This window comes from Trachypithecus francoisi, unplaced genomic scaffold (genome assembly GCF_009764315.1).
Source record: "Trachypithecus francoisi isolate TF-2019V2 unplaced genomic scaffold, Tfra_2.0 Lachesis_group9, whole genome shotgun sequence".
Lineage (NCBI taxonomy): Eukaryota > Metazoa > Chordata > Mammalia > Primates > Cercopithecidae > Trachypithecus > Trachypithecus francoisi.
Window position 1 is genome coordinate 68,100,794 of NW_022681474.1, and position 20,746 is coordinate 68,121,539.

A 20,746-nucleotide genomic window follows, 5' to 3' on the forward strand; every position below is an offset into this window, starting at 1 on the left:
TGAACCACCATAGCTAGCATTTATTTTTTCATCAACACCACAGCTAACGTGTGTGTATATATATATATATTTTTCCCCCCAGAGGCAAAGGACCACTAAAGCATACAACCGATGTGATCTATGCAGCGAAAATGATATCAGAATCAGGATCAAGGATGGATGTCCTTGCTCGGCAGATTGCTAATCAGGTGAGTTACTTACAAATGGACATGGTAAAAGTTCATGCTAACTGCTCTTTGCCATTAGAACATTGATTTGGGCAAAGTTAAATTTGTACTCTATTCAACCATTTTTTCTAAATTATAATTGAATTTCCAATAGCAGTATTAATACACTAGGTAATGGGCGATTATAAGGAAGCTTAATTATTTCTTAGGGCAGATTTTTTTTTTTTTAGCTTAAAATATACTCAAATTATTTCTAGTATCAGTTCTTCAGCATCAAATATGCTCAATTAGTTGTAATCAATTGTAATTACAAAACCGAGTTTTGTTGTTGTTGATACATTATATTTCCTTCTTCTTTGGTTATGTATTTTTAACATTTATTTTCATTATATTTTATTTTTAAATGACATATAATAATTGCATATGTAGAGTACATACATTTCTATACATGTATACACTGTGTATTGATCAAATTAGGGAATGGGCATATACTATTCCTCAAACATCTATCATTTCTTTATTTTGAAAACATTCCAAATCTTCTCATATAGCTGTTTTAAAATACACAATAAATTATTAACTATAGTCAGCCTACTATGTTATAGAAGACTAGAATTTATTCCTTCTATGTAACTGTATTTTTGTACCTTTAATCAACTTATTTTTATCTTCCCCTCTCCACTACTCTTCTCTGCCCCGATAACCATTATTCTATTCATTAATTCTATGAGATCAACTTTTAAAACTCTCACATATGAGAACATGTGGTACTTGTCTTTCCGAACCTGACTTATTTCACTTAACATAATGTCCTCCAGTCTTGGTCATGTTGCCACAAATGACAGGATTTCATTCTTCTTTGTGGCTGAATATTCCATTGTGTTTGTATACCACATTTTGTTTATCCATTCATTCATTGGTGAACAATTAGATTGATTCTAACTAACTGATTGACAGTTGGATTGTGAGCAGTGCTGCAGTAAGCATAGGAGTGCAGCTATCTCTCCAACATATTGACTTCCTTTTCTTTTAATAAATACCCAGTAATGAATTGCTGGATCATATGGTAGTTCTATTATTAGTTTATTATTAGTAGTGGTCGTTTTTAAAGAAAACTCCTATTTTCCACAATGGCTGTACTAATTTACATTTCCACCAACACGGTATAAGAGTCCCCCTTTCTCTACATTCTTGACAGAATTTATTTTTTGTTCTTTCAATTATAGCGGTTTTAACTGGGATAAGATAATATCTTATTGTGGTTTTGATTTGCATTTCCCTGTTGATTAATGATGTGGAACATTTTTCATGTAACTGTTGGCCATTTGTATGTCTTCTTTTGAGAGATGACTACTCAGATCATTTGTCCATTTTTAAATTTGTTTTATTCTTCTGTTGATTTGTCTTATGTATTCCGTATTTTAGTCCCTTGTCAAATAGTTTGAAAATATCTTCTATCATTCTATAGGTTGTCTTGTCACTCTGTTAATTGTTTTCTTTGCTGTGCAAAATCTTTTTAGTTTGATGTAATCCCATGTGTTTATTTTTACTTTTGTTGCCTGTGCTTTTGAGGTTTTAGTCATCAAATCTTTGCCAAAATCAGTGTTCTGAAGCCCTGTGTTTTCTTCTACTAGCTTTATAGTTTTGGATTTTATGCTAGGCCTTTACTTTGATTTGATTTTTCCATATGGTGAAAGGTAGAGGTCTAGTTTCATTTTTCTGCAACAGATATCCAAATTTCCCACTACCGGTTATTGACTGTCCTTTTGTCAGTGCGTGTTCTTGACACTTGTTCAAAATCAGTTGGCTATAAATATATGAATTTATTTTTGGGTTCTCCATTCTGTTCCAGTGGTCTATGTGTGGGTCTTTTTATGCTAGTATCATGCAGTTTTAGTTACTATATCTTTGTAATATATTTTGAAACCAGGTAGTATGATGTTTCCAGCTTTTCTCTTTTTCTCAGGATTGCTTTGGCTATTCAGGGTCTTTTGTGGTTCTATGTAAATTTTAGAATGTTTTTATTCTATCTATGTAAAAAATGTCATTGGTATTTTTCTAGGGGTTACACTGAATCTGTATATTGTTCTGGGCAGTATGGACATTTTAACAATATTAATTATTTCAATACATGAACAGAGGATATCTTTTTTGTCTCCTATTTCTTTTATCAGTATTTTATAGTTTTATAGTAGGGATTTTTCACCTCCTTAGTTATATTGATTTCTAGGTGTTTTGATTTTTGTAGCTATCAGAAATAGGATTGCTTGCCTGATTTCTTTTTTAGATTGTTCACTATTTGTGTGTAAAAATGCCGTTGATTTTTGCATGTTGATTTGATATCCTTCCACTTTATTGAATTTGTTTATCAAATCTAAGAGATTTTTTTGTTTGTTTGGTAGAGCCTTTAGGTTTTTCTTAATATAAGATCATGTCATCTACAAACTAGGACAATTTGACTTCCTCCTTTCCAATTTGGATATTCTATATTTCTTTCTCTTAGCTAATGGTTCTAGCTAGGCCGTTCAGTTCTATGTTGAATGAAAATGGTGACGGTGGGTAACCTTGCCTTGTTTCAGATCTTATAGGAAAGGCTGTCAATTTTTTTTGCTTATTTTTGCTCTTCAAAAATCAATACACATTAAAATGTTATAATGGTAGGTTTTCTGGGTTGACAATATATTCTAATATAATATTTAAAATTCAAAGAAAAATGCTATTTAGTAGAATACTAAAGATAATACTAAAGATATAAAATGCATAAAGTGCATAATTAATATAGAGACTGGTGCTTATAAACATTTTGGTTTCCTTTTTTTAGATTTCTCATGTTGATTTCAGTATTTCTAAGCAGCTGCTACATCCTTAGAATTATTTTACACTTTAGTTGGAAAATCTGTTGCTTTCATTAATGTGTTGAGATATTCAATTAGTATATCAGACTGGGGTATAATATAATTTTGTGGCTTTTATATTGTGTTCAACTTCATAGTACATATTTATTTCCCTTTTGGAAAAAAATGGGGATTTTTTACAACTATTTCATTATTTCTTGCTTATATAGTCAGAGGGAAAGGTTTTTGGGCTTCTTTTTATAATGATTATTATTGTTCAGTATGCTTATACTCTCTTTCTTGGAAAATGAAGCACTCTCTCCTATTCAATATTGTATTTGTGGATATAAGGAATAAGAAAAAAAGACTAATTATAATAAACTAATAACATTCCTAATATTAAAGAACATACGTCTTTCCATGTTACTATATTATAAAATTTTATTAATCCTGTTTTTTGAGCATTTAGTATTTATGGCAAAAACAAACTCTATCCTAATATAAGTCAAAATTTCTGGGTTTGATTATGTGATTGAAGCCTATATATGCCCATAGTTTTCTTTATTTTAGAATTTTATTGCGTTCACTTTTATGAAAGACACTAAATCTTAGTGAAAGAAGTGAAACCATAGTACCTTAGACATATTTACATGTATTAGTAACTTTTTAAATACTGAATGCTTCCTACCATTTTTTCCTGTTTACTTTGAAACAACCAGTTTTCCAAGTTGACATAATTATGTCACGTTGAAGGTTTTTTTTTTCTTATATTGACAATTTTCTTTAATTGGATTAGGTTGCCTTGAACTAGGTACTTTTATAACATGGCTTTATCAAACTATGTCATTGTTTTTAGCATTATTCAAATGGTATGGGGAGAAAGCAAAAGTATCATCTTACTTCTGTACAGTTTTGACATTTTAAAAGAAGCTTAGAGAAGTAGTCACTGACTAATAAAGAATTATAGATGACTCTTTTTGGCCTTTTCCATTTCATACATAAAATAGTTTCAAATTAATTACTTTTGTTCTGAAGAAATATAGTTCTAAGCAATCAAAGTTGAGAATGAAGAAACTGACTCAGTTATTACAGTGACCATCTAGGGAGGTTGTTTATGAATGTGCTTCTGACATTATTATTTGATAGATTAAGAAATTTTAGGCAGAAAATAATATCTGAAATTGATTATGAAATGCAATTGAGTAATGTAAGCAACTTGATTTTCAGTGTCTATGTATATTATGAAAAAAATCTGCTGGAACATTGGTTGCTTTCTCTTTTGATCAATTTAATTGTTCAAAAATAATACATTCTAGTTTTAATTTTTGCTGGTGTGTCAGAAGGTCAAACACTAATTTCCATTCCAACTAACATTAAATTTGAAATTATATCTATATATTTAAATTATTTAAATGTATGTTTATATATATCATCTATTACATACATTATTAGACCAATTTAGTTACATTCTGTAAAGTTTCAGAGTTAAAGTTCATATGTAGAAAGAATGAAGCAGAATTAGATTAGCTGATGCTTCTCATTCTGCTTGCTTGGCCTTTTTATTTTTATTTTTCACTTTTCCTTCCTCTATTGCTTCCTTACGAGCATATGTATTGTGTGTGTGCCACACACAATTCACTACTCTGGCACTGGCATTAGCTAGTTAGAAAGAGAAGAACTAAAACCTTCCGCTTAAGTTTATTTTTCCCAATCATCCAACATTTTTTAGGCTTTAGAATTGTCTCAAAATGGCGGTAGCTTAAGTATGCCATCTAGGACATATTGAAGTCTTGTAGAATTTTAGCACAAATTTTGTCTCCTTTAGACATATCCTTGTATAAAACAAGATTGTTTTAAGAATAGCTATAACAATTCTTTAAAATTTTGCTTATGAATTAAACAGAATAAGTTGGAGAAGTAAAATACGAATCCAAGATTTCAGGCTTTCAGTACCTATTTTTTTCTATTTCTGTACTCTACATTGTAATTAATCATATTAGCAGATATTCTAAATTAGACAAAGTAATACCTCATAAGGTAGGGATAATGCACAAAAAGATTTTAAATAGTTATAGAAGCAGTATAACCTAGATCGGAAGGAGACAATAGGAGCCAAAATAAAATTAGCATCTGCTAAAAGTGTTTTGCACCAGGACAGAACAGTATTAGACTTTCTGAACACTGGGTGATATTTAAGGAGCCTAATTACTTCCTCCTTGTAATTTTGCCAAAGCAAAGATACCAAGGCTAATAAGTAGACATTCACACCTAATTGTAACTGAACACAATTGAAATGAACTTTTGGTGTTAAATACATTCACAGGTAGTTGTAGTTCAAGAAAAGATGATTTTAAAAAGCCAAAGTGAAGAAGTATAAACCAAATCACACAAAATGCACTCCATTATGAACAAAACAACCTACAAGTATAATTTATGTTAATATTTTACAAAATATTCTTGGAGGCTGGCCTTATTTGAGTTGTTTCATGTTTATATTATAAGAGGCAAAAAAAAATATTTCAATGAAACTACACTACTGAGAAGCTTCTGGAGCATTCATTATATCATGATTACACAACTCCTAAGGATATAATTCCTAGATATGCCTTGTGACAATATGTGTATTTTAAGGGTATTACCTATCTGGAATTTATTTCCAGCAGAGATTTTTTTAACCTTTTTTTTCAAGAGGTTTTTGGGAAACAGATGGTGTTTGGTTACATGAATAAGTTCTTTAGCGGTGATTTCTGAGATTTTGGTGCACCCATCACCAAGCAGTGTACATTATACCCAATGTGTAGTCTTTTATCCCTCACCCCCTCTCAGCCCTTTTCCCTGAGCCCCCAAAGTCCATTGTATCATTCTTATGTGTTTGTGTCCTCATAGCTTAGCCTCCAATTATAAGTGAGAGCATACGATGTTTAGTTTTCCATTCCTGAGTTACTTCCCTTAGAATAATGGTCTCCAGTTCCATCCTGGTTACTGCAAATGCCATTAATTCATTCCTTTTTATAGTGGAGTAGTATCCCATGGTGTGTGTGTGTGTGTGTGTGTGTGTATACATATACTTACATACACATATATATACACATGGTGTGTATTATGTGTGTGTGTATATATATATCTCACATTTTCTTTATCCACTCATTGATTGATGGGCATTTGGGCTGATTTTATATTTATACAATTGCAAATTGTGCTGCTGTAAACACGTGTGTGCAAGTATCTTTTTCGTATAATGCCTTTTTTCCCTCTGAGTAGATACCTAGTAGTGGGGTTGCTGGATCACATAGTAATTCTACTTTCAGTTCTTTAAGGGATCTCCACACTATTTTCCATACTGATTGTACTAGTTTGCATTCCCAATAACAGTGTAAAAGTGTTTCCTTTTCACTGCATCCATGCCAACACCTTTTTTTTTTTTTTTTCTGATTATGGCCATTCTTGCAAGAGTAAGGTAGTATCTCATTGTGGTTTTGATTTGCATTTCCCTGATAATTCGTGAGTTGAGCATTTTTTTCCTGTGCTTGTTGGCCATTTGTATATCTTTTTTTTTTTTTTTTGAGAACTGTCTATTCATGTCCTTAGCCCACTTTTTTGATGAGATTGTTTTTTTCTTGCTGATTTCTTTGAGTTATTTGGAGATTCTGAATATTAGTCCTTTGTCAGATGTATAGATTGTGATCATCTTTCTCCAACTCTGTGAGTTTTCTATTAACTCTGCTGATTATTTCTTTTTCTGTGCAGAAGCTTTTCATTTTAATTAAGTACTATCTATTTATCCTTGTTTTTGTTGCATTTGCTGTTGGGTTCTTGGTCATGGAGTCTTTGCTGAAACCAGTGTCTAGAAGGGTTTTTCAGATATTATCTTCTAGAATTTTTATGGGTTTATGTCTTAGATTTAAGTCTTTGATTCATCTTGAGTTGTTTTTTTTTTTTTTTTTAATGGGGTGAGAGATGAGAACCCAATTTCATTCTTCTAAATGTGACTAGCCAATTATCCCAGCACCATTTGTTGAATGGGGTGACCTTTCCTCACTTTATATTTTTGTTTACTTTTTCAAAGATCATTTGGCTGTAAGCATTTGGCTTTATTTCTGGGTTCTCTATTCTGTTCCGTTGGTCTGTGTACCTATTTTTATACCAGTACTATGCTGTTTTGGTGACTATGGCCTTATAGTATAGTTTGAAGTTAAGTAATGTGATGCCTCCAGATTTGTTCTTTTTGCTTTGGCTATACGGGCTCTTTTTTGGTTCTATATGAATCTTAGGATTGCTTTTCCTAACTCTGTAAAGAATGATGGTGGCATTTTGATGGGAATTGCATTGAATTTGCAGATTGCTTTTGGCAGTATGATCATTTTTACCATTTTTACAATATTGATTCTACCCATCCATGAACATGGGAGTGTTTCCATTTGTTTCTGCCATCTATGATTTCTTTCAGCAGTGTTTTGTGGTTTTCCTTGTAGAGGTCTTTCACCTCCTTGGTTAAGTATATTCCTAAGTATTTTATTTTTATTTTTTACAGATATTGTAAAAACGGTTGAGTTCTTGATTTAATTCTCAGCTTGGTCACTATTGGTGTATAGCAGAGCCACTGATTTGAATACGTTAATTTTTTATCCTGAATCTTTGCTGAATTAATTTACCACTTCTAGGAGATTTTTGGAGGAGTCTTTAGGGTTTTCTAGGTATATGGTCATATCATCAGCAAACAGCAACAGTTTGACTTCCTCTTTACCAATTTGGATGCCCCTGATTTCTTTTTCTTGTCTGATTGCTGTGGCTAGGACTTCCAGAGTCCTGTTGAAGAGAAGTAGTGAAAGTGGGCATCCTTGTCTTGTCCCGGTTATCAGGTGGAATGCTTTCAACTTTTCCCCATTCAGTATAATATTGGCTGTGGGTTTGTCATAGGTGGCTTTTATTACCTTAAGGTGTGTCATTTCTATGCTGATTTTGCTGAGGGCTTTAATCATAAAGGGATGCTGGATTTTGTCAAATGCTTTTTTTGTGTCTATTGAGATGATCATGTAATTTAAAAAATTTTTTTATATGGTGTGTCACATTTACTGACTTGCAGATGTTGAATAATCCCTTCATCCCTGGTATGAAAACCCACGTGATCATGGCAGCTTATATATATATATATATATATATATATATATATATATGCTGTTAGATTTAGTTAGCTAGTATTTTGTTGAGGATTTTTGCATCTATGTTCATTAGGGATATTTGTCTATAGTTTTCTTTCTTTCTTTTTTTTTTTTTTTTTTGTTATGTCCTTGCCTTGTTTTGGTATTAGGGTTATACTGGCTTCATAAAATGATTTAGGGAGGATCTCCTCTTTCTCTATCTTGTGGAATAATGTCAGTAGGATTGGTACCAATTCTTCTTTGAATGTCTGATAGAATTCAGCTGTGAGTTTGTCTGGTCCTGGACTTTATTGTTGTTGGCAATTTTTAAATTACCATTTCTATCTCACTGCTTATTTTTGATCTGTTCAGAGTTTCTATGTCTTACTGGTTTAATCTAAGAGGGTTGTATATTTCCAGGAATTTATTCATCCCTTCTAGGTTTTCTAGTTTATGCATGTAAAGGTGTTCATAGTAGCCTTGAATAATCTTTTGTATTTCTGTGGTATCAGTAGTAATATCTCCCATTTTGTTTCTAATTTAATTTATTTGGATCTTCTTTCTTCTTTTCTTGGTTAATCTCACCATTGGTCTATCGATTTTATCTATCTTTTCAAAGAATCAGCTTTTTATTCCATTTATTTTTTGTATTTTGTTTGTTTATTGGTTTCAATTTCATTTTGTTCTGCTCAGATCTTTGTTATTTATTTTCTTCTCTGGCAGAAATGTTGATGCCTAGATTAGTTCTCCAGATTAATGAACTCCTACTTTATAAAAATAAATGCACAGAAAGTTCTCAAGAATTAAGCAAGACTAAATGACTAAATGTATACTGAAATATTTGATCTGTTTGCATCTTTCAGGTAATAGTGAATCTCCTGTTCTAAGAGATGCTGCTTTACTATTTTCCCCTTTATCAAGTGGTTGGCTTTTTTTTTTTTTTTTTTTTTTTTTTAACTGAAACAGTGTTTTAAATGCTCCTAGGGTGATTATCTATTCAGGTTCACTTCATGAATAGTTACAAAACTATGTAACGAAAGAATAAAGTGTTCTAAAGTCTAGGTGGAAGGAGCAATTTTATATAAATGGAGAAGAGGAAGGATGAGCAAAGTTTCTTCTTGTAGTTGGCTGGCTATCTTTAACCAAAAATTCCAAATAAGCCGAATTTGTCTGAGTTACCTTTCCACCATCTTTTCCATATCCTTATTTTATTTACAGGATAATGCAATTTTATGAGCTTGTTTCAATCGAAATAATTCTTTGAATGACAAATTTCAGGCATCAGGGAGAGGGTGACACTTTTGAGTTATGATCTATTATGTAGGACACTCCTTTCTTCTGAGAATCTCTCATGGGAGTAACATAAAGCTGAAAGGTAGCTTGAGTCATAATTTTACATCTACTAAAGTAAAGGAGCTTTGTTGAATATGGAAAGCATCTTGTTTTTAATTTGTATTATGTTCAAAGTATATGTCACTTTCTCAATGGCTATATGAGCAAACCAAGTTGAAAATAAAAATGAATTTGAAACAATTCTTAAACTCAAGACAATTTCAGCCTAAATATGGACAAAATATGATGAGCTTTTAACAGCATATATAATTTCTGGTAAAAACAACCTTTATTCCTTGAAATACATCATGCATCATAGTTTCCCAAATATAATTCTCATAAATCAACATGTCCAGTCTTGAACATACCATATGAGGCAATGTTATCCTCTACCACTGACATTATAGCAGAGTTCCAGTGTATTTTTAATCATACTTCTATGGGTACCTTCTCTGTTCTGTGTGTCAGAAACCCGAGTTTGCTAAACAGCAGCTCTCATAGGCATAGCAAAGAAAAAAATACTCAAAATATATTGAGGTTTCTAGGTGTAGAATAAGCACAAATTAATGGCTGACCAGATTTAGGAGATGGAAAAGAGGAACAAGGCATTCTTCAGTGAGATAGTTAATACAAAGAGAAAAATAGGTGAATAGGTGAGTAGGCAAGATAATGAGTGAAACAGCTGAGAGATAAATGTGTTGAGTGTGAAATGTTGATGAGATGCTGAAATGAGATGGACAAATGCAGTAGTTATATGGATTGTCTGACGGAGCTGGATGATAGAATTTTGTAGTTTGTGTTGTGTAAGTGACAGATGAAGCCAGAGCACTGTCTACTGTTGTCCAAAAAGAGGATGAAAGTAAAAAAAAAAAAAAAAAAAATGCTCAGGAATAAAAGATGAGAACAAAAACAGGTGCAGGCAAAATAACAACAAAAAATGCTTACAAAGGAGGCTGCGAAAGTTGGTATAAACTAGGAGAAAATCTAGGAGGAAACATTCATGAAAATTAACATTTATGAGAATCAGTAACAAAGATCTAAAAGCTCCAGAGAGGTGATATGAGGGAAGAACTGCAACATATATAACGAATGCGGTAATTGTAAGTCAATTAGTGATCTCAATGAAATAAAATTCTGTGGACTGGAGGAGCTGAAAACAGTTCTTAGCCTGATAAGGAAAGGAAGAATCTGCACTGAAACATTTTAGTAGGCATATTCATAAACAAAAAAGGAGAGATGGGATTTGAAGCAGGATTTTCCTTTGAGGGACTTGATAGAGTCAGGAATCAGAAAAAAAAGGTATTAACAGTAGGCGAAAAGATGGGATCATTGATGATCTGTGAGCCTGAGCAAGACAAAACAAGGCAACCTCTGGACTGCATTACAGGTGAAGAAATGAGCTATGTGGGATGGGAAATGTCATGAGCACCAAGTGCTTTTGCTAGCACTGATTGCTTTAAATTCCTATTTTTGAAATTCACAGTGACACCTAGTACTTTTCATTAACAAACTTTTCCAGCTTAGCACAATTTAGGCTATTGTCTGTAATTGCACAATTCATTTTATTTATTTATTTATTTATTTTAAATGGAGTCTCTCTGTCACTAAGGCTGGAGTGCAGTGGTGCAATGCAGTTCACAGCAACCTCCACCTTCCGGGTTCAAGTGATTCTTGTGTCTCAGCCACCCAAGTAGCTGGGACTACAGGCACGAGACACCATGCTCAGCTAATATTTTGTATTTTGAGTAGAGACGAGGTTTCACCATGTTGACCAGGCTGGTCTCGAGCTCCTGATCTCAGGTCATCTGCCCACTTTGGCCTCCCCAAGTGCTGGGATTATAGACGTGAGCCACCGCACCTGGTCGCAAAAGTCATTTTGAATTTCTTAAAGTTTAGGCTCCAATATGGGCAAAAAATACTAAGATTATGAAATAAAAGTCTTCAAAAGTGTTCATTTTGCTAATTCACCCCGGAAATTTAAATTAAAAGGTAATGAATTTTTAAAATATTTTTTCCTCATTACTAAATGATGTATTCCATATTGGTTTCAAGCCTCATGCTAGAAAAGTGAAAACTGGCTTAAAGTGAGAAAACCACATAGGCTGAAATGCCATCTGCTTACATGTAGTGAGTCCCCGTGATTATAAAACTTAGATTTAAAAAAATCATGCATTAAAGAGCTAAGTAGATGTTCTGGTCAACATCTCCTATCTAAGTTAACTGGGAAATAATAACCAAAGTGTGCTAGTAGTGTACCACTTTAGCCTAAAAGTCCCTAATAGTATTCTTTTAAAAGTTATTTTAAAGCAAATTTTTTTAGTGAAACAATAGTCAAGGGCAAGAATGTTCTACAAACCTAGAGCCCAAAGTTTTTCTGTCACTTTCACATAAAAATTTAAAAGGTGGGAAAAGCATTGTTCAATGTTTTTAAATGTATTTTTTTAAAAATATACATATTTAAGGACTTAAAATATACAATGTAATAATCAACAAAATTAAAAGGCAACCTATGGTTTGAAAGAAAATATTTGCAAACCATAGATCTGATAAGGAATTAATATAGAAAATGTGTAAGAAATATGCAGAACTCAATAGCAAAAAAATCCAAGTAACCTGATTAAAAAATGGGGAAAAGACCTGAATACATAAAAATGGCCCAAAGGAGATTTGAAAAATAGTAGAACATTCTTAAATTAGGAATGAGGCATTCTCCAGATTCTGCTTCTAAGTGAGCAAAGGCTCAGAACTAATTCAGAAAGGCTTTCTGATGTCAATGGGAAAGAAGGCTTTAATAACTTTTATACTATAAGAATTTACCACATAGTATTTTGTTCTACTTTGGTTATAAAACTGGCTGCTACTGTTATAACCAAGATATTCTCATTAGTTCTGAAAATGAAAGACAAATTTAGGTCAAGCAACTTTGAACTTCAAAAGATCATTTTCACACTTTCTACTCATTTGACTCATTCTTTCCTTAATAGAATTGTAGGCTCTTCTACTATGGCCTTGGAGGAGTCTCTGTTTTGCTTAAACATGAGTGACTGCAATTGGTTATTGGTAAAGAATCTAATTATTAGTTTGACAGTTTGATTTTATCAGAAGTTGTAGAGTGTTGCTGGTCTTAGACAAGGAACACATCCACATCAATCCGGTTTATAACTGACAAGTAAGAATGTCAATCTAAGAAGCCAAGTTACAAATCAGAATGGCAATTTAATATTTTCAAAAAAGATACAATTGGTAAGAAGACTGATACTGTTCCTAGAACATGGAGGTTAGGAGGTGGAGCCAGATCATGTTTGAACTACTAGCTCTACTACTAATACCATTTATTGGCAAGTCAGTTAACCTCTCTGTGTGTCAGTACTCCCCTTCGCTAAATGAGGATAATGATTCCACTTACCTCATGAAATTGTGGGTGTTGTGTGATTATTAAAACAATTAGTATAGACAAAGCATCTAGAATAGTAGATGACAGATGAAACACTTTATGTGTCAGGGATTATCACTGTGTCCGTACTTATGAATGAAGAATAGATAAGAAAGTTACTCAGTGAGAGCAATAATAACAAAAAATGTTTTGAAAGAATGTCCTATAGAAGAGATTATTGTGCATTCATGTGAATGAAACAGAGAAAACTAAATTCAAATCATTTACTCTTTCTGAAACTTATTTTGCAAATCTACAAAATGAAAATACTAGATCTAATTAACATGGTGTTTTGAGTACTAATTTAGAATTATGCATGTAAAGAATTTGGCATAGTACCTAGCACAGAGGAAGTACCTAATAAAGATCAGCTGCCTGTCAAGAGAAAACAAAGAGATGACTTGTTTTTCATCATTATAGGCAATTTCGCATCTGTAAATTGGGGGAAATATTTGTGTCTTAGAGTTTTAGTGACTGAGTGAGATGATATGCCTAAATTAGTTTCCATAGCATGTGGCACATAGTAATAGCTAAATGAAAATTAACTATTGTTCTTCCTCCTCTGTCTCTGCCTTCTCTTCTTCCTTTCCCTCTTTCTTTTCCTTTTCTGTCTCCACATCTTTCTCCTTTCCAATCTTCTTGATTAGCTACAATTTAATTCTTTTGAGGAGATTTGAGGGATAACCCTCATTTGTTTACTGAAAACTTGAGAAACACCCTTAATTTCTATATTCTTGTCTGATTGTGTCTCTGGCTGGCTGGCTATCCTGTATCTGTTCATGCGTATATCCATGCCTGTCTTGCAGATTTATAGTATTTCTGCAGAAGAATTGAATTCTTTGCTACCTTTGTGGATTATTATCAACTTTGACTCAGGGTAACATGTTCTCATCTTGTGCACACACGCTGGAGCTACGTAGTCTATTTTAAAAATAACAGAGAATAAGTACCTCACAAATTTTCCAAAAACACTCCAGCTTAAGTTACTAGTTACTGAATAAAAGCAGAAATGCATGAAAGGTTTTCTGGTTGCTCATCCTACTTTTTAATTTGCAGTTTAGGTCATTAGAATAAAAGCTTTAAAAAATAACATTTTATAGTTATAGAAGAAATATATATTTAAGATATACAAAATTTGAATAAAATAAAAAGTATTGATTATACCGTATTTATTGATTATTGTCATATATTTATTTCCCAGCATCTTTTAATTTTTTAACCCAGAGTCCAGAATTTATTTATTTTTAATGCATTTTAAAAAATAATTTCAACTTTTATTTAGATTCAGTGGGTACATGTGCAAGTTTATTACCTGTGTATATTGCATGATACTGAGGTTTGAAGTACAATTAATGCAATCACCCAGGTAGTGAGCATAGTACCCGATAATTAGTTTTTCAAGTCTTTACTCCCTTCCTCCCTCCCCTGTCTAACAGGCCTCAGGGTCTACTGTGGCCATCTTTATGTCCATCATTACCCATTCTTTAGCTCCTACTTGTATGTAAGAACATATGGTATTTGGGTTTTTGTTTCTGCATTAAGTTGCTTAGGATAATAGCCTCCAGCTGCATCCACGTTGCTGCAAGAGACATAATTTCATTCATTCCTTTTTATGGCTGTCTGTTATTCCATGGTGTATATGTACCCCATTTTTATTTATTCATTCCACCGTTGGTGGATACCTAGGTTGGTTCCATGTCCTTGCTTTGTGAATAGTGCTTCAATGAACATATGAATGCAAGTGTCTTTTTGGGTAGAACAATTTATTTTCTTTTGACTATGTCCACAGTAATGGGAGGAGTGAGTCAAATGTTAGTTATGTTTTAAGTTCTTTGAGAAATCTCCGAACTGCTTCCACAGTGACTGAACTAATTTACATCCCCACCAATAGTTTATAAAGTGTTCCCTTTTCTCCACAGCCTCACCAGCATCTGTTGTTTTCAACTTTTTAATAGTAACCATTCTGACTGGTGTGAGATAATATCTCATTTTGGTTCGATTTGAATTTCTCTGATGATTTGTGATGTTGAACAAAATGTTCAGGTTGGTTGGCCACTTGTATGTCTTCTTTTGAGAAGTGTCCATTCATGTTTTGATATGGTTTTGGCATTTGTCCTTCCCAAATCTCATGTTGAAATGCAATTCCCAGTGTTGGAGGTGGGGGCCTGGTGGGAGGTGTTTGGTAATAGAGGCAGATTCCTCATGGTGTGCTGTCCTCAGGATAGTGCGTTATCGCAAGATCTGATCATTTAAAAATATGTGGCACCTCCCACTTCCCTCTTGCTCCTATTCTCGCCATGTCATGTGCCTGCTCCCACTTCACCTCCCACTGTGAGTAAATATTCCGAGCCCCCACCCCAAAGCCAAGTGGATGCCAATGCAATGCTTGTATACCCTGCAGAACCACGAGCCAATTGAACTTTTTTCTTTATAAATTACCCAGTCTGAAGGATTTTTTATAGCAATGCAAGAATGACCTAACACATACCATTTGCCCATTTTTAATGGGGCTGTTTTTTGCTTGCTCAATTGTTTAAGTTCTTTATAGATCCTGGATAGTAAAACTATGTCAGATTCATAGTTTGCAAATATTTTCTTCCATCGTGTGGGTTGTCTGTGTAGTCTGTTGAGAGTTTGTTGCTATGCAGAAACTTTTTAATTAGAGATTCCACTTGTCAATTTTTCTTTTTGTTGCAATTACGTTTGAAGATTTAGTTATAATGTCTTTCCCAAGGCTGATATCCAGAATGGTGTTTCCTAGGTTTTTCTTCAAGGATTCTTATTGTGGAGGTCTTATATTTAAATCTTGAATTCATCTTGAGTTAATTTTTCTAGATGATGAAAGATAGGAGTCCAGTTTCATTCTTCTGCCTTTGGCTAGCCAGCTATCACAGCATCATATGTTGAATAGAGAGTCACTGCTTGCTTTTGTCAACTTTGTCAAAGATCAGATGGTTGTAGTTGTGCAGCTTTATTTCTGTGTTCTCTATTCTGTCCCATCAGCCTATGCATCTGTTTTTGTGTCAATACCATGCTGTGTTGTTACTGTAGCCTTATAGTGTAGTTTGAAATCAAGTGATATGATGCATCCAGATCCAGCTTCTTCTTCTTTCTTTTTTTTTTTTTTTTTTTTGCTTAGGATTGCTTGTCTAGTCAGGATATTTCTTGGCTTCATATGAATTTTACAATAGTTATTTTTCTAGTTCTGTGAAAAAGGATGTTGGTTGCTTGATAGGAACAGCATTGAATCTGTAGATTGCTTTGGGCAGTATGGCCATTTTAATGATATTGATTCTTCCAGTTGATGAACTTGAAATGTTTTTTTCCATTTGTTTGTCTCATCTATGATTACTTTCAGCATTATTTTGTAGTTCTCCTTGTAGAGATCTTTAACTTCCTTGGTTAGATTCATTCCTAGGTGTTTTATTTATTTATTTATTTATTTATTTATTTTTTGAGACGGAGTCTCGCTCTGTCGCCCAGGCTAGACAGGCTGGAGCGCAGTGGCCGGATCTCAGCTCACTGCAAGCTCTGCCTCCTGGGTTTATGCCATTCTCCTGCCTCAGCCTCCCGAGTAGCTGGGACTACAGGCGTCCGCCACCTCACCCGGCTAGATTTTTGTATTTTTTAGTAGAGGCGGGGTTTCACCGTGTTAGCCAGGATGGTCTTGATCTCCTGACCTCGTGATCCACCCGTCTCGGCCTCCCAAAGTGCTGGGATTACAGGCTTGAGCCACCGCGCCCGGCCCTGTTTTATTTATTTATTTATTTGCAGCTATTGTAAGTGAAATTGAGTTCTTGATTTGGTTCTCAGCTTGAATGTTATTGGTGTATAGAAATGCTATTTATTTTTATACCATGATTTTGCATCCTAAAAAATTACTGAGTCATGTCTCAGTTCCAGGAGCCTTTTAGTAAAGTATTTTGTGTTTTCTGGGTATAAAATCATATCAACAGCAAAGAGATATAGGTTGACTTTTATTTTTCTAGTTGGATACCTTTTATTTATTTATTTTGCCTGATTGTTGTGGCTAGGACTTTCAGTACTGTGTGGAATAAGAGGAGTGAGAATGGGCATCATTGTAGCAGTTTTCAAGGGGATTGGTTTCAGCTTTTGCCCATTCAAGTATAACGTTGGCTATGGTTTCTCTTAGATGGTTCTTATTATTTTGAGATATGTTCCTTTGATGCATAGTTTCTTGAGGGTTTTTATCATGAAGGGATTTTGTGTTTTATCAAAAGCTTTCCCACATCTGCGGAAATAGTCATATAATTTTTGTTATTAATTCTGTTTATGTGGTGAATCACATTTATTGATTTGTGTATATTAAACCATTCTTACATTATAAGAATTAAGCCTACTTGTTCATAGTGAATTAACTTTTTGATGTGCCACTAAATTCAGTTTCCTAATATTTTGCTGAGGATTTCTGCATCTATGTTTATCAGAGATATTGGTATCAGAGATTTTTTTCATCGTATCTTTACTAGGTTTTCCTATCAGGATGATGCTGGCTTTGTTGAATGAGTTAAGGAAGAGTCTCTCCTTCTCCATTTTTTGGAATAGTTTCAATAGGATTGGTACCAGATCTTCTATGTATGTTTGGTAGAATTTGGCTGGGGCTCTTTTGGTTGTTGTTGGTGGTGGGTGTCTTATTACTGATTTAATTTAGGAACTCGATATTGGTCTGTTCAGGGTTTCAATTTCTTTCTGATTCATTCTTGGAGGATTGTGTGTTTCAGAAATTGATCTTCTCCTCTAGATTTTCTAGTTTGTATGCACAGGTGTGTTCCCAATAGTTTCTGAGGCTCTTTTGTATTTCTGTGGTATTGGTTGCAATGTCACTTTAGTTATAACTTCTGACTGTGCTTATTTGGATCCTTTCTATCTTTTTCTGTGTTAATCTAGCTAGCAGTCTACCAATCCTATTCATTCTTTCAAAAAAAAAAAAAAAACAAAACTTTAGTCTTCATTGATTCGTCCTGTGAACTTTTAGGTCTCAGATTCATTCAGTTCCATCTAATTTTAATTTTTTGGGTTGGTTTGTTCTTGCTTTTGGGTTGGTTGGTTCTTGTTTTTCTAGCTCCTCTAGGCATGATGTTAAATCATTAATTTGAGATCTTTCTAACTTTTTAAGGTAGGAGTTTACTGCCCTAAACTTTCCTCTTAACAATACTTTTGCTGCATCCTAGAGATTTTTATATGTTGTGTCTCTTATTTCTATTTATTTCAAAGAATTTTTTGATTACTGCCTTAATTTCATTGTTTACCCAAAAATAAATTTATTAGTCCATTTTCACATTACTGTGAAGATACTGAGACTAGCTAATTTATATATAAAAAAGAGGTTTAATTGACTAACATTTCACATATCTAACACTGTCAGTGAGGAGTTGAAGTTCCTCAACATTATTGTGTGGCTGTCTAAGCCGTTTTGTAGATCTAGAAGTACTTGTTTTATGAATTCAGATGCTTCAGTGTTGGGTACATACATATTTAGGATAGTTAAGTCTTTTTGTTGAATTTAACCCTTTATCATTATGTAATGCCCTTCTTTGTCCTTTTTTACTGTTGTTGGTTTAAAGTCTTTTTTATCTAATATATTATTATATATTATATTTTAATATATTTTAAAATACATGTATTTTATCTAATATAATATGTTATATATTATATTTTAAATATATTTTAACATACATATATTTTATCTAATATAATAGCCACTCTTCTATTTTTTGTAGTTTAATTTGCAAGATAGATATTTCTTCAACCCTTTACTTTGAGCTTATAGATGTCATTATGTGTGAGATGGGTATCTTGAAGACAGCAGATGGATGGATGTTTTTATTTTATCCAACTTGCCACTCTGTGCCTTTTAAGTGGAGTGTTTAGGCTATTCACATTCAAGGATAATATTAATATGCAAGATTTTGATCCTATCATGAAGTTGTTAGCTGGTTGCTTTGTAATTTCTATGGTTTGGTTGCTCTGTAGGTCTGTGGGCTCTGTACTTAAGTGTGTTTTTGTGGTAGCAGGTGTCAGCTATTTTTTCCCCATGTTTAGAATTCCCTTAAGAGTCTCTGATAAGACTAGCCTAATGGTAATGAATTTTTTTAGTGCTTGTTTGTCTGGAAAATATTTTTGTTTCTCTTTCAGTGATAAAGCTTAGCCTGATGGGATATGAAATTTTTGTTGGAATTTCTTTTCTTCAAGAATTCTGAAAATAGGCCCCCAGTCTGTCCTAGCTTATAAATAAGGTTTATGCAGAGAAGTCTGCTTTTAGCCTTTTGGAATTCCCTTTGTGTGTGTTCTGACCTTTTTCTCTTTTTTTTTTTTTTTTTTTTTTTGAGACGGAGTCTCGCTCTGTCACCCAGGCTGGAGTGCAGTGGCGCGATCTCGGCTCGCTGCAAGCTCCGCCTCCCGGATTTACGCCATTCTCCTGCCTCAGCCTCCCGAGTAGCTGGGACTACAGGCGCCCGCCATCTCGCCTAATTTTTTGTATTTTTTTTTAGTAGAGACGGGGTTTCACCGTGTTAGACAGGATGGTCTCGATCTCCTGACCTCGTGATCCACCCGTCTCGGCCTCCCAAAGTGCTGGGATTGCCGGCTTGAGTCACCGCGCCCGGCCCTTTTTCTCTAGCTACCTTTGTGATGTTTTTTTTTAGCGTTGACCTTGAATAGTCTGGTGATTATATGCCTTGGTAATGTTGCTTTTTGTATAGTATCTCACAAGTGTTCTCTGAATTTCTTGTATCTGGGTGTCTACCTCTCTAGCAAAATTCGGAGCATTTTCTTGATTTATCACTTCAAGTATTTTTTCTAGGTTGTTATCTTTTTCTCAGTCTCAGGAATGTCACTAATTTTTAGGTTTGGTCACTTTACATAATCCCATATTTCTCACTTTGTTCATTTTTTTAAAAATTACTTTTTATTTTTTTCTGACTGGGTCAATTCAAAAGACTGGTCTTCAAGAACTGACATTCTTTCTTCTACTTAGTCCAGTTAATTGGTGAAGCTTCCAGTTGTATTTTGAAATTAAGTTCGTTTTTAAATTCCAGAATCTCTGATTGATATTTTAAAGATGTTTATCTCTCCCTTCATTTTCTGGATTGCTTTAAAATGTTTCTTTGTGTTAATTTTCAACCTCGTCTTGGATCTTATTGAACTTTCTTGCAATCCACACTTCAAATTCTCTATCTGTCCTTTCCAAGTTTCCACTTCACTGGAGACCATAGCTGGAGAGCTACTATGGTATGTTGATGGTATTACTACATTTTGAATTTTCATGGTGCTAGAATTCTTACACTGGTTCTTTCTCATCTTGAGGCATTGATACTTCAAAATTTTGTAATTATATTTGTGCAGATATAATTTTTCTTTTCTTTCCCTATAATATTATTGATTTATGTTTTTTCTTTCCCTTTCCCTTTTCCACTTATTTTTCCCTAGGGGATGTGACTTTAGAGAATGCTGGGTAAGGTCTTTCGGCTTAACTTGTGTACTCTACACCTTTCTGTCAAGCAGGTTTTATATTGGGCCATGCAGTTCCATCTACAAGCCCGTAGATGGTGTGTATGGCCAATACTGCTGAGTGTATACCTCATCCTTGTTTACTAGCAGAAGCTCTCTCTTGCCTCAGGCAATGGGCTTATTCTTGTAGTGCAAAGTGCTCTGAGCTCCCTCCTCAGCCCCAGAGGTGTTGGAAGCAATATGAGCAGGTCCAGACTGGCAGGTTTGCCTACAGATTCCCCTAAGGGCAGTCATGAGCACCAGTGCTGAAGGATAATCCAGTGAGTGGGTACCAAGCACCCAGAGGTATGCCTAGGCATGGCGCTGGGAAGC

At 33.9% G+C, this 20,746-nt stretch overlaps 1 protein-coding gene and 1 long non-coding RNA gene across 3 annotated transcripts in view; one reads left to right on the forward strand and one right to left on the reverse strand.

The window, feature by feature from the left end:
- CTNNA3 (catenin alpha 3) overlaps positions 1-20,746 on the forward strand; it is a 1,797,749-nt gene that overhangs the window by 1,726,006 nt on the left and 50,997 nt on the right. For both annotated transcript variants that reach the window (XM_033209585.1, XM_033209586.1), the window contains exon 16: positions 83-188. In XM_033209585.1, coding sequence (XP_033065476.1) covers positions 83-188 — 106 coding nt within the window. The remainder of the gene's footprint in view (positions 1-82; positions 189-20,746) is intronic.
- LOC117082683 overlaps positions 1-20,746 on the reverse strand; it is a 58,480-nt gene that overhangs the window by 11,951 nt on the left and 25,783 nt on the right. The window lies entirely within an intron of this gene.